The sequence below is a fragment of the Plecotus auritus genome, assembly GCF_963455305.1.
Source record: "Plecotus auritus genome assembly, chromosome: 7".
Classification (NCBI taxonomy): Eukaryota; Metazoa; Chordata; class Mammalia; order Chiroptera; family Vespertilionidae; genus Plecotus; species Plecotus auritus.
Genome location: NC_137774.1, coordinates 78673397 through 78697050, shown reverse-complemented (window position 1 = coordinate 78697050; position 23654 = coordinate 78673397). Strand labels below are relative to the sequence as shown.

The window sequence follows — 23654 nt, the reverse complement described above, 5'->3', positions numbered from 1 at the left end:
GAGTAACCTTGGGCACTCGGAGAATGAAGATGAGTGAGACGGGGTTTCGGTCCTTGAGGAACTCTAAGTCTCATAAAGCAGTGTTTCCCCCTGTATCAGTTCGCACTTGCTGTGTAACAATCCATCCTGGAATGCAATGGCTTAAAACAGAAAACATGTGTTTAGTTCCTGATTCTGCAGTGGGCGGTGTGGGCTTGGGTCAGCTGGGGGCTGGCTGGGTTAGGGTGGCCATCTCTGCTCATGGAGCCTCCTGCCCTTCAAGCGGCAGCCAGGATTCCGTGGGCAGTGGGCGTGGAATGCATCCCACCTCTCACGAGGAGGATTCGATTCGTTAAAATGTTACTAAAACCCTTTGTGGTTATGAACAGGAGAGGTGCATTTTTCTTATAATGTCTTGTCTGCTTTTGAGATCAGGGTATTGCAGGCCTCATAGGATGAGTTGGGAGGTATCCCCTTTTCAATTTTCTGGGAGAGTTTATGCGGAGTTGGTATTATTCTTCCTTCAATGTGTGGCAGAATTCGCCAGTGAAGCCATCGGGGCCCGCATTTTCTCTTTGGGAAAGGACTCCAGGCACTTGATAAACAGTTCTTCCTTCTTTTACTGTCAGACGTGGAAGAAAAGTCTAGCTCTAGCTCCTTTCTTGACTTCTTAGCTCTGTAGCTCCTTGAAACCTGGTTCCTTTAGTCATTCATTCAACACACATTTACTGAGCACCATCTATAAACCGGGCACTGTGCCTTCCTGTAGAAACATGCCAGGCCCGGACCCCAGCGCGAGAGGCAGTAATGCCCAAGTTAACAGCTACAGGATAACGAGCAGGTCGCAGGGAGGAAAATAAAGAAGGGCCTTCGTTCACTTCACCAAAATTATTACCAAGTTTGCCTGTGAGCTCATTTTCCATCATGATGGGTTTTTTCCTAACGTCTCCTCTCTTGCCGTCTGGGTCCCCCACCGCTCTTGTTTCCTTCCCACACTGTGCCCACATCGCTGTCTCCTTTGCTGGCCTTTCCTCCCCACCTCTCCTCTCTGCCAGCACTTTCTCCCGGGTAATACTTTCTATCCACCCGGGGTTTTGTCTCCCATGCACACCCCCATGACACTGGATTTCTGTTCCCAGCTCCCGTTTTCTCCTGAGTAACAGTCCCGCCCATGTTTCCAACTGCCCAACCCCTTTCCACCGTTGTTAACCAGGCATTTCTAAAACACGTGTCCTTCCAGTGGTCCTCCTGCCCCAGCCCAAGTGCATCCGTGGAACCAGCATCCACTCTGGCACAAGCAGACGGCCCCCAGGGTCCTTGCCCGCCCCTCAGCCCACGCAGGTCCTGGCGATTCTGCCTGCTGAGGAGCTCTCCATCTTTCCCTTCTGCCCACATCCCTATCCTGCCTTAGTCCAGACCCTCATCATTTCTCACCAGGGCTGCTCCAGTGGCTCCCCAATTCACTTCCTTCTAAAACCGTCTGCCGGCCTGTGCAATGTTTTGCTTTAGAGGCGGATCTTGTTACTCCCTGCCTGAAAATCTTCCCCATCTCACACTGTGTCCAGGGTAACACGCAGACTCCCAAGGCCCGTTAAGTTCTTGCCCAGCGTAGATCTGGCTCAGCCCGGGGCCCTGCCCAGCACACACCCTTTTGACACTGGTTAGGCTTCTGCGCCTCGAAGCGTTTGGCTCCGTTTGCCCACCACACCCCGTCCCCACAGCCCTGCCTGCCCATCCTGACACCCAGCTCCGATGTCACTCCCTCTGAGAAGCCCTGATGACGCTGCCCGGCTCCAGCACAGGACTAGTCACACCTCCCTCTGTGTTCTCCCAGCACACATGTCATCACAGCGTGTTCATTTATTGGCACACACTGTTCTTACACCTGAGTGCTCCCCAGGGACACAGAGCCTGCCTTACTCATCCGTGTATCACCGGGGCCCCGGGCGTGGACAGCACTCAGTGAATGCTCATTGGGTGAATACTTGCTCCATTTAAAAACAGTGAGTGACAGGCTGGTAATCAGAAGGCTGGGGTCTGAGCCCTGGTTCCCCACCTGCTAACTGAATGATGTGGCTAAATCCCTTAGTTTTAATGTGTCACCTGCAAAACGCATCATAGTCCTTGCCCATCCTTAGGACTGGCACCTCGCTGACAAGGGTTCCTCCTGCGCTCGGCGAAGGGAGGCGCTTTCAGGACTCACAGGTGACTCTGTTCTCTGCGTCCCTTGTCCCCAGCCTGCTCATGTGTGTCCCACTTCGTGGAGCCCGGAGCAATGACACATAGGGATGACCAGAATCCAGAGCCACATGTGGCCCTAGGATTTTGGACTGATCTCCTCATCAAGCCTGAAAGTAACAGCACCCTACAAGGGAAGAGAAACTGAGATGTAGACAATATGGTGGTTTCTCTGGTGCCTGATTGCCTAGGTTCAAATCCCAGCTCTAGCCTTTCCTAGCTCTGTGGCCTTGGGGAAGTTGCTTAACCTCTCTGAACCTTATTTTCTTTACCTAATTATAGCCCTTGCCGGTTTGGCTCAGTAGATAAAGCATTGGCCTGTGGACTGAAGGGTCCTGGGTTTGATTCCAGTCAACAGCATGTACCTCGGTTGCAGGCTCCATCCCTAGCCCTAGTCGGAGGGTGTGTGGGAGGCAACCAACTGATGTGTCTCTCTCACATTGATGTTTCTCTCTGTGTGTCTCTCCCCCTCCCTTCCACTCTCTTTAAAAATCAATGGAAAAAATATCCTCGGGTGAGGATTAACAAAAAAATGAGGCTAATTATAACAGTCACATCATAGTGTTTTCCCGAGGAACAAGTAAGTTAATACATGTGGAGAGCTTAGAATAGTGCCTGGCACACACAAGGCAATAAATGTTGGCCATCACTGTTGTTGATGTTATGTTATTATTATTTCAGTGGCTGAGAGAGCCAGGGCTGAGCAGGCAGAACCATTCTCTGTGGCTTCGGCCCTGAAGCACTGCCAAATCCCAGTGTCCTGCCTCTTGTCATTTCTGGATGGAGCCAAGAGTTGTCTTTGTGCCCAGAAGCCCCAGCCACAGTGAGCACAAAGCTGGCCAACCCAGGACAAAGGGGCTTCCGCCATCCCCAGGGCATCTCGGACGTCTGGATATTTCGGGCTGGCTGCTGTCTAGATAGCAGGGCAGGAGGCTGAGCTGACCTCTGCCTTCCTGAAACAGAGGCCAAAGCCACTGTCCCCTCCGAGGGCTGTGGGCAGTGGGAGGGGCCCAGGCTCCAGCCAGCTGGGGGTTGAACTGCCAGCTTCAGAATGGGCCTGGGAGTCTCCTTGGCAGTGTGGCCTGGGCAGCCGCTGACCAGCTGACCTTCCCCAGGACAGGGCCCAGAGCTTCCCTGGCCTTTTGAACCTGGGAGCTGTGGACGGAGCACTTCTGGGTTGGGGGCAATGGCCCTGACCTCCAGATGCCAAACTTCTCAGGTCTGTTTGAAGGGCTCCAGGATTGTCCTTTTGCCTACAGTTCCTGGAAAAGGCTCCACTCAGGCTGAGAATGGGCTGTGGTGTAAATTGTGGGAAGAACTCCCAAGGGTGGGAATAGAATCGGGGGGCCAAGTGGTCACCTTAACAGCGTGTTCTCTCCCCTCGGGAAGGCAGCTGGCTTGCTCTTGTTCCCTTGCACGAAAGAGAGCGGGTGCCAGAGCAGCTTCCTTTTAGCACCGGCAGGCAGGGCTGAGCCTCCTGCTGGGGAGATTTGTGTTTCTATGAAGGCACGAGAGGAGGGGACCCCTACACTGCCAGTGGCAGGCCTATGGCCTTCTCTCTACCTGTAAGACCATTAGCAGTAAATCAAGTCAGATGGAGGCCCATTGAGTCATCAGCAGAATTTTCTCCACACCCAAGGCTAGATGTGCAACACACACACACACACACACACACACACACACACACACACATTGCAAGCAAACATTGGACCAAGGCATAGTAGAACAGCACCTCTACTTAGGGGGCAGCAAGGAAGTGGCAATTCTTGGTGTATCCTGTTTGCCATCTGTGATCTAGATGGACATTTCTGGGTAGTACTGTCAGCCATCGCTTTAGAACTTGACATTCACGGAGCCACAAATACCCCATTCTGCATGCAGAATTTCCATGGCCCCACCTACATCTCCCAATGTCCCTCCTCCTCCTCCTCCTCCTCTTCCTCCTCCTCACCCCTGCTCATCCCAGTCCCATGCCCAAAGGAAGTGGAAACCCATTTGCTGCTCCTGTTCTGATTAAATTTTTTCTTAAAATGAGAAAGAATCAGTAAGCAATAATTTCTAATATCCTGTGCTCTGTACTCTTTTCTGTGGTTATTTTATGGGTTTTGTATACAGCGGTAGGCATTCAGTCTGAAGATCCTCTTCCATGGTTCCTACAATGCACCTAAACCGAGGTTGGGGAGTCCAGGTACAGTGCTCCGCCAGGTCCACCTGAGTTTCTGGATGGAGAGAGGGTGTGTTGTAATAAATTTAGAAAACAGAATGTAGTCCATTCTCCCATGTCAGAATGAATCCTTTCTGTGATTAAAGAGCCAACATTCAAACCAATCTCAGAGTAGATTAATAAAGACAATGCATGCTTCAGTTTGGCCAGTGAGCCAATAGATTTTAAAAGGCAGGAAGCTCTATTTTTAGTCCAAGTGAAGACTAAAACATCCTTCTTCGTCAAGCCTTTTCTTAATTAGCCCAGTCATATCCCAGTTTTAGCTAATGGGCGCGCCCAGATCTCTCCTGCCTGGTGCAGAGCTTGAGGTAAATCCAGCCAAAGGAACAGAAACAACAATGACGCTGCCCGTCCTCTCACCTGATTTTAACTAGGCCACCATGTGACTTTCATTAGGCCCTAAGCATGTGGGCAGGGAAGAAGGGACATAGAAAAGTGTCTTGGATTTGGAGTTGGAAAACCATACGAGTAGATTGGTGTCCCAGCTTTGCAAATGTTGGCAAGTCACCTGAAGCCTTTGTCGGCCTCAGTCTGTCATCTGTATAATGGGGATAATGATACCTCACTCTGCCAGCTTCACGGAGTTGACGTGAAGATCCAGCACAAGACAGGCTGTGTAAACTGTAGCTCGATCTTTAATCTGAAGGAGCCTCGTTTCGTGTGGGATGAGTCCTCTTGGGCATCCCCTCCCCAGGCACTTGCTTTATCTCCTTTATCTCTTGGGGTTATGCCAGCATCCCGTGCCCTGGCCACAGTTATGAGCAAATCTGCTAGTCTTCCCTAGAGAATGCTTGTCTTACTTGTTCTGTGGCAGTAGCAGCTGCTGAGGTTGCACATGGCGAAGAGCAGAGGAAGACGGAGTTAGAGAGGGCCTCGCTGGGTCAAGTGCACTGGGAAAGATGAGTCTAACACAGGCTTGCAAGTGAAACAGTGCATTTGCCCAGCATCTGGGATTCTGCCATAAGAGACTTGGGATGATAAAAAATATGGAAAGCACTGAAGAAATTAGGATAATAGATGGAGCCACAGGGAGAGAGAACAGGGAACTAGCTAGAGAAAAGAAGAGTTTTGTAAGAAGAGTGCAATCATAGTACACTATTTGGCTCTGCAGCGAACAGCCAATGTGGTCATAATGCAAATGACACTTACTGATGTGAGTATGACAAGACTGTATTGGGATGACGGGTGAGGAAACTCTCCTCTAGGCAGGAAGTCAGTAATGTTTACAGTAGATGAATCTGGAAATAGAAGTGCTTGAGTGTTGCTGGGAAATATGGAACTGTGGAGGGAAAGACAGCCGAAAAGGTTAAGTGTTTCCCGGGATCAGGACTGGGGTGGGGCAGAAGGCTGTGGTTTTTCATCATGTGCCTTTTGGTTCCATTATCCTTTTTATTCTTAATCAGCCCATGTACTATGTAGATCAAAGCATATTTTTTTAAAAGAGAAGTTCTGCCAATCATAAGACTGATTTCTAGACAGGAACTGGAGAAGCTCATCTGGTGCGGCCTCCCACCTTTGAACAGGTAAACGCCCAAACCCAGGTGGCCTCTTACCACACCCTGCTCAGCACCAAAAGAAAAACAGCCTGGTTTGAACTGCCTGGCGAATGCTGTGCTTGAGAGTGACAGAGACTTTTGGGAAATGGTCATTGACTGTTGAAGGATCATCATGCGCCCTCTAGGGGTCTCCCATCGAGGTTGAAAGGGAAACTGGAGAGGGGCCAGGAGACCCTCCAGTCCTGGCCTTGCCCTCCTTTCGCTGTGGGACTGGAGCCAGTCATGGCTTCCCAGTTCCTGTCTCTGGGCAATCGGAGCGCTGAGTTTTCCAAGGGCCTTGACAATTCTACATTTCCCCAGATGGAAAATGACAGCTTCTGTGCGCTGGGCACAGCAGAGGACAGAGGGAGAGAGAGATAATAGACAAGTGAACAAATAAGATTCTTTGAGACTGAAAGTTTTCTGAAGAAAATAAACCAGGGGATGGTATAGGTGATGCTGGGATGGGATAGATAATGATGGGGGATAGACATTGCTGGGGGGCATGGGTGATCAGGGAACTGGTCGGAGGAGGGGATGCTTGAGTTGAGACCTAGACAATGTGAGGGAAAGCCAGCGGGGGTGGCAGGGAGAGGGCACTCTGGGAACTGCTCCAACAGAGCACCGGACAAGAAGGGGGTGGGTACAAGGGGTCAGTATGAATTTTTTTTAAGGGAAAATAAGTTTCTGTGCATGGGAAGCATAAATGTGATGCCACCCTGGGTTTGGTGGACCAGCCTTCCAATACCCAGTCCAGGGAGCTGTCTGTCCTTCAATATCTCCCGAGAGGGCCCACTGAGTCCCTGCCCAGGAGTAAAACATGGGTGTGTGTTGTGGGAAGGATTGAGCACCGCTAGGAAGAGCGTGGGGATGCAGAAGCTGGACTGTAGTGGAAGAATTCTACTTGCAGGAGAAATAGGGGTGTTAATAAGTCAAAGATAGGAAACCAAGGCTTGTCCACCTACCCAGGCCATGCATAATAGTTGGTCCAATACTTTCTACCCGCTGAAGACCCTCTGAAGTTCAAGGCTGACACAGCACTAACAGTTCCTAGTATGCTTTGCAGTAAATCAAATTTTAATTAATAAAAATTAAAATGCAATAAATTAAATGTTCATATCCTTTGACCCAGCATCTCCACATTTAGGAATCTGTCCAAGCAAAGAAGTAAGTTCAGAAATGTTCACTGGCGGTATAGCTTGGAGTAGCAAAAGCCTGGAAATGAACGAAATGGGCCTGGATAGGGAGCTAGTGGAGTACATTGTGGCAGAGCCTACAACAGAACACCGGGCAGTCTATCCAAGAAGGAGGTGGATTCCTATAGAAAAGAATGATCTCTGGGGGATATGAGCAGGTGAGAGAGGCTGGGTTGACTTAGCTCAGACTGTGGCCAAATGAGCTTGCTGTTGCTCTCAGCTCCACACCCTGTCCTCCACTTGCCCTGAAGCCCCTCCAGCCAAGGGACATTGGGACTCTGGAAGCTCAGACACACCTCGTGGAAAGAGGAGGGAAGGGCATCGCCATACACAGTGGCCCCTTGATGGCTGAGCTCCACCAACCCCGAAAATGAACACTGGATGTCTCCTCCAATCAGAAGCAAAGGAGTGAGTGAGGGGTGGGACATGAGGCCAGAAGTGTTACTCTGGTGCTTCCCCGCATAGGGAAGCATGAGGAGTGGGGAGTAAGTGTTCCCACCTAACAGATACTCTCTCTGGAAGGGGTCATAGGAAACTGGGGAGAGTGGCTGCCTGTTGGAAAGGAATAGGGAGACTTACTTTGATTTAAGGATGTAGGAGTAAAGGGTCATTTCTAGTCCCTTTTAAAGATTCAAGGGATCTCCTCTACTTATGAATAATTTCTCCAAAGCTCTGGTGAGGTCACTAGATCTGAATTCCAGATGTCATCATGGGAGAGTACTTCTCTATTTCCAATTTTCCCGGATGTCAAACAATTCAAACCAATCTCTAGCCACCCTTGTATTCCCCCAAGGCCTTCGCCTTACACTGGACTCAAGACCTGACTTGACCCCTTGTAAACACTTACCCTTTTCTGTGCAGGAGCTTATTCCTAATGTCTGGGATTCCAACTGAAATCACTCGCAGGTGTTAAAGCAACGCGTCCCAGACATTAGGCTCTGAAAACCACCCCCAGGATTTTTGCTAACTCTGAAGACCACCCGTCCTTATATGTACATAATATATTTTTAAATGACTCATTCTTTTAAATTTTCAATAAAGTTGTTTTAATGAGACTTTATATCTCTACTATATATGATATTTCTATAAAAAGAGAGAACCTTAGCCCTGGCCCGGTAGCTGAGTTGGTTAAAGCATCGTCCAGATACACCAAGTTTATGGGTTTGATCCCTGGTCAGGGCACATACAAGAATCACACAATGAATGCATAAGTAAGTGGAACAATACATCAATCTCAATCTCTCTCTCATTCTCTCTCTCACCCTCCCTTCTTTCCTCCCTCCCTCCTGTCCTCTTTCTTTAAAATCAATCAATACATTTAAAAAAAATTAAAAAGAGAACCTTAAAATAAACATTATAATATCAAAGCAACATTGTTAAATTCTTGCTACACACTATGGCTTGCCCAAAGTTCTGCTTATTGTTGTTGTTTTAAAAAATGGCACATGTTAGAGACAGACTAGCACCAAACTGGGTCTTTTCTCCTTGGTGGACTCAGACAATTTCGATGACGACTTTCTCCCTACATGGTTCATTGTTATTTGATACCATATCAGTGCACCATCCAAAATCATGCCTTGTAACATGAATTCCACACTTTGGGGAAGACTGAGTTAAAGCATTTTTTTCCTTTTCCAGAAAGTCTTAATTATGTGTCCATAGGCATTTGTGTCATCTGAGCTGGACAATGTGTAAAGCCATTATCACCCTGAAGTTTGTGGCCCTGCCTGGTGAAGTTGGCATTTTGCATTCCAGCTGGCATTAAAGTAATATCTGTGGTGCATGAGCCTTTTTTGTTTTTTCCTTTGAGGCAGCATATGATGGCAGCTAAGAGTGACGCGGGCCTACACAAAGGGGGGTTTGTCCTTTTTAAAAGAATTGGAAGAATCTCTGAGCTGGTTCACTGGGTTCTTCCAAATGATGATGCAGAGTCGCAGCTGGGACCACCCAGGCTGAGCCCTGCAGCCACACAGCTCCTGGCTCATTGTTAAAGGTCCTGGGTCTCAAAGGGCGGCCTTGGTCAGGGACTAAGGGAGTGAGAGTGAGCATGCTCTGAGGGGAGAGCTGACAGAGAAAGGGTGGAACATTTTGCACAGTGCAACTCTCTAGGTGGGAGAATTGGTATCAGGAAAAGGCTCTTTTAATGATTCTATTTTGGTGTGTTGTGGCTGCACCATCCCAGCTATTTCATCAGAGGGGGGAGCATGGAGAACTCACACCTGCTTCTGAATGCGGAAATGCTTCAGACGGAAATGACACCCACCCATGTTGCTTACAGTCCATTGGCCAGAATTAGTCACAAGGTCCAACCTAACTGCAAGGGAGTCTGAGAAATTCAGTCTTCCAGTGCCCAGAGGGAGGAAAAATGAATGGCAGCTGTCTGCCACATGTTGTATTTGCATTTAGTGGTCGGATGTTGTTCAAATGAGTATAGGTATTAAGAGGAAGGGTGTTTGAGTGGGGGTTAATTTTATAAATGATCAGATCACTAGGAAATATTTGTGTATCATGACCACCTTTGCTTTGTTACACTGCAGGGACTGTGACAATGAATACTCAACCCAGAGGGTGAGCTTCCTCTGGTGCTGTGATATCCCCAGAGCATTGCCTGGTGGGAGGGAGATTCAGACAGCATTTTAGCCCACACACAGCCCCTCCTGCTTGCCTCAGTGCCCCTGGCAGGCCACTGAAGAGGTGGGATGCTTTTCTGAAGTAGGGATTCTAATTGGTCCTCACCCCAAATCCTCCACAAGGAATATTCAGTGTCTGGATACAACAAAGAACATCTTTGAAAAGATAGCTCTAGACTTTGTCTGATAAAATATGCAGGCAAGGAAAGACAGGAAGGGCTGCTTTTTCTTTTCTTTTTTAATAGAAAAGTCTGTATCTTTTTTTAAAATATATTTTTATTGATTTCAGAGAGGAAGGGAGAGGGAGAGAGATAGATAGAAACATCAATGATGAGAGAGAATCACTGATTAGCTGCCTCCTGCACACCCCCCACTGGGAATCCAGCCTGCAACCTGGGCATATGCCCTGACCAGGAATCAAACTGGTGACCTCTTGATTCCTGGGTCAACGCTCAACCACTGAGCTACACCCGGCTGGGCTGCTTTTTATTTTCTTAAACCCCATTAAAAGTTGCTTGTTTTTCATTTTAATTTTGTCGTTGACAAATTCCAATTTCTCACACCCTCTTTAGCACATCCCCTGCTCTCTCTGGGCTTTCCACGCGATCCCTCGCCCTCCCGCGCCCTGTGAAAATGTTGGTGCTCCTGGCTTTCATCATCATCTTCCACATCACCTCCGCGGCCTTGCTTTTCATCGCCACCATCGACAATGTAAGTTCCTTTTCCTTATGACCATCCCAGAACCCCTGGATCCTGCAGTCAACAGCAGGATTAAGAACTCCCCAAGGTGATTATAATTGGGGTTGTCCTGCCCACCAAGGCATGCCCACCTCCTGAGCCGGGGCCTGAGGGCTCTGGACTAAGTGTTGGGGTGTGAAGCATCCACATTTAGGTGGGCCGGGACCTTGGTCCTCTCATCTCTGATTCCCCCACAGAGCCTGGTGTGATGCCTTGGTTGTAGGAAGCCCTTTGGGCACTCGGCTTCAGTTCAGCCCTCCTGAGGTCAATGACTCGACCGTGGCACTAGGTTGACCAGTCATTTTGGGGACCGTCTGTGCACTGTAGGAGGGTTAGCCACATCCCTGGTCTCTACCCACTAGATGCCAGCAGCACTCCCACCCCTATTTGTGACAACCAGAAATGTCTTAGGATGTTGCCAAATATCTAATTGGGGGGGGGGGCAAAATCATCCTCGGTGCCCTAGCTCCCAGGTGACCCATCCCAGGGGATCTCTGCCCCTCTCGCTTCTGACATCTCCTGACTGACAGAAGCCCTTGTTGCTGGCCTTCCTGGCCTTGCCCTCCCCAGCAGAGTGCAGGCTTGGGACTCTCTGACTCTGCCCGTGCTCCCATGAAAAATTGAACTCTTTTCCTTTAGTGTCCAGCTCTCAGCCATATGGCAGGAATGCATTTGGTAAATCTATTGGCATAGATTAATATCCCTGCCAGCAGCAGATGAAGATTTTATCAAAGGTTCCCTGTGGCCCACACCTTGATCCAAAGGCCTGGCTTCAATCCTGATCATTTCAGACTGCAGAGACATTTAGAGTCAGAAACACTGCTCACACATCTAAAAAGTGCACCTTACAAGTGGCCATCAGTTCTGCCTACATATAGACTTCTGTTGACTAATCGTCATAACAGTAGTGACATAGACCATCACACCTCCTGTCGCTTAGCGTGTGCTCACGCTGGCCAGGTCCTGGGCTAGTCCCTTTTATGTGCATCATCTCAGTTGATCCTCACCTCAAGTTTACAAGATAGGCCCTCTCCTAGCACTGTTTTATGAGGGAACTGGGTCTCGGGGCAGTTAAGGTCCCTGCTGGAGTTTACACTGCAGTCAGGGCAGACCTGGGGTTGGAACCATTACAGATCTGGCCTTGGATCCTGTAAGGGCAGATAAATGCAGTGTCAGGTTTGGCTTCTTGCAGGTTCCTGAAGAACAGCTGAGAGTGGGTAGGGCAGGGATCACAGTGATGCCGGAGTTAAAGTATTTCACTTGCTGTTATCCAAAGGGCCCGCGCTTGGTGAAATAAATGGTATTGAATGTTCTTTTAGAATCTCCTTTTTCTGTGTTTTGCATCTGGTTCCCTGGGGTTCTGAAATGGTTGCAGACTTAGTGAACAGGATAGACAGACACGAGGGGCAGAAAAGCCATCGGCCACAGCGCCGCTCAATCCTATGGAACGCTCCTGCATATGCACATGACTGTGGCACTCACAGATGGGCATTCTTGCCAGTCAGTGAGTCACAGGTTGCTCATGGGTTAGGAATTGTGCTTGGCACTGTAGCAGGGCATGCAGTGGGAGCGCAGTGAATGTCTGTGACTGGGTGGACGGGTGGGGGAGATTCCTGTGATCTGGAGGGTGGAGACAGCAGAAGCAGGAGAGAAATGAAAGCCTTTGGACTGAAGACAGGAGAGTCTCGTCTGATCATTTCATCCATAACAGGCTCCCCCTTCCCTGACCAGTTTCATCATGGTCTCACTCCCTTCTGCCTTCACCCCTGTAGCCCTGGTGGAATTTACCACTGTCTGTTTATTCCACCAACTGAGCCTGGTCTCCTCTCCTCCACCTCGGGAGGGCCTGGATCATCCTGTCCTTTACTCAGACCAGCAGTGTGGACATCACCTGGTGCATCACCTGAGCCTGGATCTCAGGCCCCACTGCCGGCCTCTCAAATCAGAATCTGCAGGTTAACCAGATCCTCAGGTGACCTGCATGCACACCGCAGACTGAGAAGCACCGGTCCCAAATGCCCATTCACCCTGTGCCTCCCACCCAACAGGAATCTCATTCACATGATTAGGAGTCTGTGTTTTCATCATTAACAATCAGCCTTTCCCTGTGTTTCCATTTCGTGTTACAGGCCTGGTGGGTAGGAGACGGATTTTTTGCAGATGTCTGGAAAGTCTGCTTCACGGATAACACCACCAATTGTACAGACATCGACGACAGCTTTTCCCGTGAGTTGAAGCCGATGGGAAAGCATTGATGAAAAAGAGGCCGCTTCCCCTCCCTCTGACTCCTCACCCTCTCTGCCACCCAGCATAATGGGAGGGGTCCGGCGGGGCTTCAGCAGGGACGACGGCAGCTGAAGACGGGGGTGGGGGGGCGGGGGCGGACAGGGGTGGGTGGAGAAGCAGAGGCTGGAGGGCACGCCAACCCCACCTACACTGGGCCCACCCATCTCTGTGTCTTGGCCAAGCAGAGCTTCCCTTCCTCACACTTTCTCAGCTTCAGCCCTTATCTAGAACCTTTCCCCCCTTCTCATTTATCCAAGCCTCCCCTCTCCTTAGGCTCAGAGACTGTATTTGACACCTGTGTCACTTCCCAGCATCTCAATAGCTGGCTCCTTTGTGAGCTGTGTGACCTTGCCTTGGGACAGGTCATCGGAGTGCTCAGAGTACCCTCAGCTTAAATGGAGGTAGAAGCAGTGTACCTGCCCTGCCTGCCTCTGTGCACAAGCCCAAGTACCAAAGGGCTTTGCAAATGCAGGACATCCCACTTAGACCCATGCCGGCGACGACTCTCCTCCACTCTGGAGAGGATGGCTCTGTGTTCTGTTCTAGAACTGATGCAAGAGGCACTTTGGGTCCTGGTGCCTGATAAAATACTGGATGCCCCATTAAATTTGGTATCTCAGATAACCATAAATAATTTAAGTATGTCCCAGATATTAACATGGGACATACTTATACTAAAAAAATTATGTGTTGTTTATCTGACACTAATATTTAATGGGCATCCTGTTTCTTTGTGTGTGTTTGTTTACCAAATCTGGCAATCCTATTTAGGGAGCAAGGGACCCTGCTCACTGACTCCTAAAGTCTCACCATTCCGTCAGTAACAATATCAACATTCATAGCACAAGCAGCAAAAGTACCAATAGAAGGCATCATTTGCTGAAGGTTTCCTGCGAGGCACAGGGCTACATCCTTTACCTAAGCAATTTCATAGCCCTATCCGTCAGGGACCATTGGCCCTGTTTTAAGATAGGGAAACTGAGGCACAGAGCGGAAACCCAAGGTTACACATCCAGGACTAAATGATGGAGCCAGGATTCCAGTCTTGAAGTGATCGACGCTGAAGCCTGTGCTCTAAACCGCATCATGTGGTCCCTGCCACACCCTCCCCCTCAGTGCGTTTATCTGACACGAACCCCTGACCCTGGGAACAGCCATTCTCCCCTGTGCTCTGCAGCCCCGGCTGTCAGTGTGCGTGGTCGGCTGTGCGAGCTGGCTGTGCTCTGTGGCAATGTTTCCCAGTCTCTATTGTTTGCGTTCCATATCCTCTACGTGGAATTATTTAATTCCCTTTTACTTTTCCTTAAAATAACAGGGGTTGGCAGACTACCAGGCAAATTCAGTCCAATGAGCTAAGAACGGTTTTTACATTTTTAAAGAGTTGTTAAGACAAAACAAAACAAAAAAAACAAAGATGAAAATGTAACAAGGGACTATATGGCCACCAAGCCCAGAGTATTCACAGAAAAGCCTGCCGACCGGACTTGAAAACTGCTCACGGTTTCCTTACATCCATTTATTTTAAAAGGGACTTTACATCCCTACATAAATGCTAACCTGGGATCACTTGCCATAAAGCAAGGAAAATTTGTTTAAAGTGCTACATTGAAAATCAAATGTTATTAAATCCTCACCAGATGCATCTGCCTCTTGAAGGTCCAGAGACTGTTTCCGGTTCTTTCCTTGTTAAAAACAAAGCCACCACTAAATCCAGATATTAGCGGTGTTACACATGTGCTAACGGGCCAAGTGGAGAGCTCCCTGAGGTCCATAGACACATGTAAACCAGAGCAGAGTGAGCATGCCTCTCAGTGGGTGAGTGTCGTTGGTCGGTGCACTGTCTGGCCTCCACCCATACTGAGCTCATCGGCCTCCAGCGCTACATTCTGCACCCACCCCCCAACGTTGAGAAACCCTCTTCTAAACACACGTCCTCTCCTCCTAAAGCCATGGTCTTCATACCTTTGGGCAGTGTGTAACCATAGGCTTGGTGGGTGGCTTAGACAACAGACATGTATATCTCACAGGGCAGATCTGGTGTCTGGTGAGAACAGACACTGGTGCTGGTTTGCAGACAGCCTGGATCTCGCGTCCCCACATGGCAGAGAGAAGAAAGAGAGGGTCACATTGAAGGTGGCACCCCCTCCAGGCCAGCTCCCGACACCACCAGAGATTCTGATGGAGTTCATCTCCGTGTAGCCTCCCGGATGTTTTTATAACGGAGCAGAGCTGTAATTTACAAGCGAGAAGATGTAGACTTCTTAAGGTCTCAGTTCAAAGAGCTTTGACAATTATGTACGCACCCTTGTAAACGCCAGCCAGGCAAGAAGGAGAACATTCCGTCCCCCCAGAGGGCTCCCTCGGGCCCCTCTTAGCTCAGTTCCCACCACCCCCTGCCCTGAGGGCAACCACTTCTGCCACTGTTGTTCCCTCTGCCTGTTCTTGGACTTCATAGGATGCGATCATGTGGGGTTGGGGGAGGGGATGAGGGTTCGTTCCTCACTGTAAGCAGTGGGGGAGGGGCTCCATGCTCTCCTGCAGATCTTCAGGTGCAACCAGACCACACTAAGAGCCGTTGCTTAACATTTCATTAAGAACTTAACATTATGCCTCCCTCTAGTCATTTTTTGGCAAGATTGCAAAAAGAAAAAGAAAAAAGTAAGGTTTTCCTTACATTTTCCTCTGCAGCTCTGGGCACTGTCCCCTCAACCATCTTACATGCGTCCTGGTGATAACATCATCCCTTACATAGCACTCCCTTTGGCGGGGGGCACCCCCTAAAAACCTTCCATGGATGAGTTCCCTCCACTCTCCCAGCCTGCTGAGGTGGGAGCTGTTATTATCCCCATTTCACAGGTGAAGAAACTGAGGTTCGTGCAGGTGGCTCCAGTCCCTGCACTCGACCCCTCTGTACGCCTTGGGCACAGGGCTCCAGCTGTGTCCTTCCCCGTGCAGTGCCCTCCCAGACTGGCTCCTGTCTTTGCTCAAGCTCCCCTGTACCAAACCCCGATTGCTCACACCTCACACAAACGTTGCTTTCCTTTTCCTAAGGAGCGAGCACAAGGTTCACTCTCTAATGTACTTTCAGAAGGTCACTCAGTCCTGAGAGCCTCACGTCCCCGAGAATGCCTCCAGAGGTCTCGCTAAAGAACAGACACGCAAACTGACCTGTCCCCTCTGAGCTCTTGAATCCAGAATCTGCCAGCTTGGAACCTGATGGCTTGTGCTTTTAAATAATCCCCCATCCGAGAGCCACGGATGTGGGAGCAGCGACCCAGGCTGGGAAGAATGCCCAGCAGGTGGTGGTTCTCCATTTTCCAGATAAGGACACGGGATCTCGGGTCAAGTGCACAAGTGGACACTAGAGGGAGAGGGGAGAGAAGACTCCTTGGCTGCCATGTGCTCACACTGTGCTTCCTGCACTCTAGTCTCGTCCCCCCACTCGGGAGCTGGCACTGTCCCTGCACCCGGGGGCCCAGGGCGCCTGTGGTCCTCAGTCTCACGCTCTTGTCCTTTCCCACAGATTACTCCACAATGCAGGCGGTCCAGGCCAGCATGATCCTCTCCACTATTCTCTGCTGCATCGCCTTCCTGATCTTCCTGCTCCAGCTCTTCCGCCTCAAGCAGGGAGAGAGGTTTGTTTTAACCTCCATCATCCAGCTCATGTCATGTAAGTAAAATGACAGGCTTCCTGGAATAGGGCCCCCCTCCCGGCCAGGAGCGTGGCAGGCAAGGACTCGGAAAGGAGAGGTTGGCAGCTGTGCCCCGGTGCCTCCGTGGGACATTTCATATTTTGGAGTTTGGATTTAGTTAGGGGGCCAGGGAGGGCGCCCTTCCTAAGCTGGAATCTGTAGGGTGAGTAGGAGTTGCTGCAGAATGTGCTCTGTTGGTACAGAGGGGAAGGAACAGTGTGTCAGGCAGAGGGAACAACATGACCAAAGCCCTGTGATAGGAGAGACTTAGCTGGCCAGTGGGGCTGGAGTGTAGAGATGGGGGCGCGGGGGGCGAGGCCTGGTGTGAGCTGCACCAGACTCACAGGTGTTGTAAGCCTGCTAGGATTTGGGGGTCTTTTCCCCAAGCTGGTGGGAAGCCATCAACAGGCTTTTCTGTCGTTTTTTTGGCTGGTTGGTGTTAGGTGTGTCTGCTTTGGGCCCTTGGGGGATTCTGGAGATACAGAGATGAACAAGACACGGCCTCAATCCTGGAGGGACTTAGAGAAAAAAGGTGTCCCAGAGCACTTTGCCCTATTGTGAGTTTCAGCGACGCTGAAATCGGGTGCAGAAGCCTGTGCCACCACGTGATGGTTTGTTATTGTTCCTCAGTAGAGAGTTAAAGCTTTCTGATGCCAAAAACTGGAAGCCCCTCCTTCCATGGTACTTTCCAATCGGGAGACAATGGGGGGCTTGAGGAGGATGAGAACTCTGTACTTCGGAGACCGCCTGCTGCTTGGTGCTAACTCCCACCTCCTTCCAGCCAGCCGTCTGTCTCCCAGACTTCATTCTCTGCAGCCCAGAGTGAAGTCCAGACCTGCCACATGCCCTCAGCATAGCCCCAAGGCACACGTTACCACACACCAGGGGGATCTGTGTGCCTGTGACTGTTTCAGTTTTACTTTTTGGTTTTTTTAATTCTTATCCGAGGACATGCTGAGGAAAGAGAGAGAGAGAGAGAAAGAGAGAGAGAGAGAGAGAGAGAGAGAGAGAGAGAGAGAGAGGAACATCGATGTGAGAGAGAAACATTGATTGATTGCCTTCCATATGAATTGCCTTCCATATGCTCTCTGGGAATCAAACCCACAACCCAGGCACGTACCCTGACCAGGAATTGAACCGGCAACCTTTCCGTGCACAGGACAATACTCAACCAACTGAGCCACTCCAGGCGGGCTGTCTCAGTTTTAAAACTGAGTCCTGCATCCCAGGAAACCCCTCAGTCCTGGGCATAGCAGGATGGCTGGTCACATACAGCATCCTTCTTTCGGGGCACCTTACCTGAGAAGCCAGGGTGCAGGCAGAGATTAAAGCATTTCGATCATAAAAGACCCTCGAGGGTCACTTGGTCCCCAAGCCCCAAGTCCACCAGGATCCTTCTGGGAACCTGTCTGAAGTGCAGCCCCCAAAGGCCCATCTTGACCTGTTGGTTAGAACCTGGGGATGTGTGTTCTCATCCATGAGTCCAGCACTTGAGAGCAGTGACACAGACCCAGACCCAGTGAGGCCGAGAGAAGTAATATGACTTGCCCAAGGGCACCCATGAGGGGGTGTCTGCTCTGCCTCTTCCTTTACTTTCCTTGTGTCTCCCAGCAAGAAGCATGGACACCCCACTACTCACACCATTAAAGGCCATTGAATCTCGACACTTAACATGCAGAGAGGGAGTTGGGGAGTTTCCCACTCAAGTTTACTTTCTGTTATTGTCTCCATTTGTCTATTTGTCTCTTAAGGCCATTTAGTCAAAACTGGTTACCTTGATACAAAAGTCACACACACCCCTTTCCCGTCCACAACAACTCCTTTGACCATTTTCTGGTCTGAGGACCTGCCCCTCCCTCTTCTGCCCCAAGCCTGCAAGGTTTGGACACCATATCAGTCAGTGATGTTGAGGTGTGAGCAACAGATGCTCTAACTTACATAAGAACCGGATGCAGGGGCAGCTCACACAATTCAAAGGAAAAGCTGGACACCAGGTCTTGGATAGAGGCTCCAGGCAGCAGGAACTGATGGGCAGTCACTTCAGCGAGATGCTGGCAGAATCCGTGTGAATCAGAAGACAGTGTGACTTTTCCCTAGATTCAAGCCTCCAGGAACAACAGTCTGATCGGCAGAGATTGTCATACACTCAAACCCCAGTTAGAGAAGGGCTGGCACCCTGATGGACAGTCCTACCTGGCCAGGAGAGGCTACAGGTCCCGCAAGGAAAACCAGGGTACTTAACCTCATCCTACCACTCATGTCTTTTAATCACGTTGCCTTTGGCTGCAAGTAAGAGAAAATTCCAATTAACAATGACTTCAGCCACAAAGACCTTTACTTTTTTAATATAACAAATAGGAGGTGGAAGGTGCCAGAGTTGGTCCGGCAGCTCAGCAGCAGTATCCCAACCCCCACACCTCTCATCCTTCTATGCCATCATCTTCTATGCCTTCTATGCCTCTCATGGCCCCCAGAAGGCTGCCATAGTTCCGGCCATTCCATCCTGACCTAACAGGCTAAAGTAGTATGCAAGGGAAAGTACAGAGTTGAGTAGTGGGGGACAGACATTGTACAGAGCCTGCAAAGCCTGAACTATTTACTGTCCAGATGACCCCTGGTTTAGATACATTATGTCTTATTTTCTGGGCTGGGCACATGGCTGCCCAAATAAAATTGGGTTCAGCCTGGCCAGCATGGCTCAGTGGTTGAGCGTCGACCCATGAATCAGGAGGTCACGATTCAATTCCCAGTCAAGGCACGTGCCCAGGTTGTGTGCTCGATCCCCAGTGGGGGGTGTGCAGGAGGCAGCTGATCAGTGCTTCTCTCTCATCACTGATGTTTCTATCTCTCTCTCCCTCTACCTTCCTCTCTGAAATCAATAAACACATATTTAAAAAAAATAAAAATTGGGTTCAGCTAGCAAGAATGAGCAGCAAAATGGTGACAGGGGAGGCAGTGATAGTCAAATAAAATATTCATTATCATCTTTCCAATAGACTAAAACAAACACCTATGAGAATAAAAGCTTAAGTTGGTCTTTAATAGTCCCCTCAGGGGCCTGGGACACACTGCGGTCCGTGATTTATTGGTATCTTCACTTTTCTTCTCACAGGCCTGTGTGTCATGATTGCAGCTTCCATTTACACAGACCGACGCCAAGACATTCACCACGAAAACCGGAATCTCTATACTCCAACCGCAGAAGGCACCTATGGCTACTCCTTCATCCTGGCCTGGGTGGCCTTTGCCTTCACCTTCATCAGCGGCCTCATGTACCTGATCCTGAGGAAGCGCAAATAGACACCCGGCACTCAGTCGCTCTCACGCAGTACAGAATCTACATCCAGATAACCGTTTTGTATATAATCCGTTTTGTGTGTTTTTTTTTTGTTTTGTTTTGTTTTTTGTTTTGTTTTGTGGTTTTTCTAGCAAACATATTGTTTCCTTTAAAAGCCAAAAAAAGAGAAGAGTTTTTGCATTCTTGAGATCAGAGAACGGACTGTGAAGGCTGGAATTCAGAACTCCCGCCGTCGGAAAGTCCCAACAAGACAAAGCCAAAAATCCAGCAATGCTCAAATCCTAAAATGTTCGGCAGCGTGTTTCCTTACCACGGGGATGGGATGTGAGGACAAGAGGCCGAGAAAGCCAGGTCTGGGGGGACATCTCCCCATGGTTGGGCCACACCAGGTCCTCCTCACCTCAGCTTCCCTTTCCTGAATCTCTGGGTGTTAGTGGTGGAAGGTGGGGTGAGGGGTGGCCAGGTGAGGGATGAAACCTCCTCAGGTGTTGAGCCAAGTTCCATGTGAGAAACAGGTGTGGACCCTGGTGTTCTGCCTGTATCCAGACCACAGCCCCAAATGCCAATATCGGGCTAGGTCCAGAAGGTGCCACCTGAATTTGCAGACGGTGTCACCTGCTTGCCTTGGGAGGGGGGTTCAGACGTGGGCTCACCCTGAGGCAAAGACTTTCCTCTTGTGATCCCTAGGACACCTTGTAAAAATGCAGACTATTGGGTACCCACCCCCAGACCTACAAAATCCGAGTCTTCTGGGGTGGGGCCCGGGAGCCTGCTTTGCTAACAAGCTCCTCCGTGATGCTTATGTGCCTTAAAGTTGAGGGCCACAGTCCCAGGACCCGGGGAGCAGAACTGCCTCACAAACGTTAAAGCTCTCATCATATCAAGCTGGGAGGTGGCTCTAGACCCCACTGCAGACCAAAGCCCTGGCCTCCATCAGCTCTTGATTCTTCCCTGTCCCTAACTCAGCTGCTTTCATCTGGATCACCCAAACTCCAGGCCCAGGCCTCACACCCCAATAGCCAGCCACCCTGGGGGACACAGCCTCCTTACAACCCTAAGTCAGAAGGCCTCTCCCTTCTCTTCCTGACCTGCCTTCTAAGCTGGCTAGTTGGCCTCTACTAACTCCATTTCTGGAGCCTCAGAGGACCCATCCACCATCCATTCATTTACCCATTCATTCATTCATTCGTTCATCAACATAAGGCTTGGTGATAATTTCTCCTTCTGGGGCTCATCGTCTAAAGAGAAGATGGATTAAAAACCAATTAGGGAAACTAATTAAAAACTGTGATGAAGGCTGCAAAGACCGCAACCAAGGATTGAAAAGCGAGGCCGGTGGTTGGGAGGGAACCTGCTTCCTGCCTGCCTATCTTTAAATGCCCCAGGAGGCATGGAGATCACCCTGGCCTAAACATCGCTCATTCAGCCCGTGCAGCTGGCATTTATTGGGCAGCGTTGTCTGTTCCATCAAGAGAACGTTTAGTTCTGTGGAGCATCCCAGGGTCCTGATAGCCAATGAAGCAGTGGCAGGAACCCAGTCTGCTGTGGTTCTCAGACTTGAGTGAGCCCAAGTGCCACTCGGGGGAATCTGCCTTGTCAGGGTCTAGGTGGGTGGGTGTTTCAGACAATTCCGAGAATATACTGACAAATGCGGCTTTGGGGAGCTTGTCCTTAGGTGTAAAAGCACCGTGAGGTGTGTGGCAATGCGCCTGACCCTGGGGCGTGCCCCACTGAATAAGCTTTTTGCATGTCTCTGTCTTTTTCCTCTGGTGCTCTGAGCACGCTTCTGGGGAGGTATGCCTGGGCCAGTGCGACCTGTTGGCCACGTCTCGGCACTGGTGCTGCTTAAATGCTTCTGCACTTGACCTGCTGAGTGGCAACGATCTGCCATCAGCCCAGTTCTGTGTTGAGTAGTTTTGGGGCCACCGTGGACTCCTTTTCAGTGCAGGATTTGGGGTTTTTCTGTCCATCTATTCATTCTTTCATTCATTCTTCATTTTCAAGAGTACTCCATGCCTGCTATGTTCCAGGCAGGGTGTGAGGCTTTGAAAACACAGGGGTGAGCAAATCCAGACATCCTCCCTGAGGCAGGACACCCTCCCCACAGAGAGGCCACCAGCACAGGGCAGGGTGACATTGGGCCAGGGACAGGACAGAGTGCCACCTCCTGGAAAACTCAGACATGGGGTGGGTCGGAGCAGTCACACCCTTGGGGTTTGGAGGATGCTACAGGAGCCTCTGGAGGAAGGTGGGTCTAAAGTGCCCCCAGCTTTCCAGCCAGATGGCTTTTCTCTAGTTTCCTGGTGGCCACATAGAAACAAGCAAGCAGCCCTCAGAACCAGAACTCTGGTAAGCCTCATCCCCAGGCAATGCCCGGGTTTCCTTCTCCAAAACTTGAGGGGTGCGTGAGAATCTGAAATGACCCCACGGATTTTCCTGGCTGGTTGCTGCTACTGTACAGCACTTGTATCCACATCCATCGCGATGCCAAGGTTTTGTGACTCATGAGAGCTGCCTGCCCTGCATTGCAGAGGTGGGAAAGAGGTGATGCGTCAGGGAGAAAATACCCACATTTCTTACCTGTAGGCAGAATCAGCCCTTACTTGGTGCTTGTGATCAGTTACTCGAGAACATCAACAACAAAGAAAACTAACTGAGACATCCAGGAAGCAAAAATTAGGACCAAATATATTACTGGTAACAACTGTATTTGAAGGAACTGTAGTTTGCGCATGTTAGGACATTTTTATACAGTACTGTAATTCTTTCATTGAGGGGCTATGGATAGAGACAGACTAACTCATTTTGTTACTCACATTAAAATTACTTTGGGTCTCTGTCAAGTGAGTTTGGAAAATTGATTTGTAGCTCTGAGTGAATGTATATATTTCTACCTGAACACAGGAGAATTGGAGACCTCCTCCCAATCCTCCATCCTCTGCGACAGGTTGGTGGCCTGTGTGCATCCCTAATTGACAGGCTGAGGTCCTGGGATGCTCTGTGTTAACTAATGCCGAGGACACCTGGACCCCCAAGCCTGTATGTAAACACACTAAACATAGTAGCTTTGATAGAAGCTGTAGCATCATTTAAAATCTGCCTGGGTGGGGAATGACTAAACTTGCTAATCGTTGAAAGGCTACTTATAATACAGCGTGTTGGGCAATTTTGTATATTGGGGGCGCTGTGGTGATGAGGAAATGCAGGGAAAGGCCTAGAGGTTAAGTCTGAATCTTGGTTTGTGGACAAATGTGATTTTAGGGTAGTTAGATACTTTCTCCTTAATGTGCCTTTAAAATAGTACATTTTCTATGTTTTGTATAATCTGAAACTGTACATGAAAAATAAAGTTTAAAACCAAATCGCCCGGAGCCACAGCCTTGAATGTGCCCACGCGTGCCAGCGTCTAGGTTGGAATGCTGCCATGTTGAGTGGCAGGGGGTCATTTGATTTCTCATCAAGATGAAGGTGTGGTTTTTACAGCCAGGAGTACAGACTCCCACTACCTTTGCTTCCTGGATGAACTAACCGCAACTGCCCAGGACCTGGGCTTCCAGAAGGCCCCATACTGGGTTAATGATCTGCTAACACCATCTTAAACTTCTTTATGATATTTCAGCAAACAGCCCCACATTCCCATTTTGCAATGGTTCCCACAAATTATGTAGCCAGTCCTATTCTCTTCCTTTTTCTTTTTTTCAGTTATGGCTTACATTCAGTATTTTTTGTATTAGTTTTGTTACTGGGTTGGGTCTGGGCCCCGAGGGGGTCTGTCTAGGGCTGACCAGTAATGTGTGGGTTCTTGACTTCGTGTAAGAAGGATTGCGCAGCACCAGTC

General features: G+C 49.6%; 1 protein-coding gene across 1 annotated transcript in view; it reads left to right on the top strand.

Annotated features, from left to right (window-relative positions):
* EMP2 (epithelial membrane protein 2) overlaps positions 1–23175 on the top strand; it is a 33953-nt gene extending 10778 nt beyond the window's left edge. The window contains exons 2-5 of the mRNA XM_080678584.1: positions 10375–10513; positions 12670–12766; positions 16350–16496; positions 19631–23175. Coding sequence (XP_080534710.1) covers positions 10436–10513; positions 12670–12766; positions 16350–16496; positions 19631–19818 — 510 coding nt within the window. The 5' untranslated portion in view covers positions 10375–10435 and the 3' untranslated portion in view covers positions 19819–23175. The remainder of the gene's footprint in view (positions 1–10374; positions 10514–12669; positions 12767–16349; positions 16497–19630) is intronic.
* Positions 23176–23654: the final 479 nt, after the last annotated feature.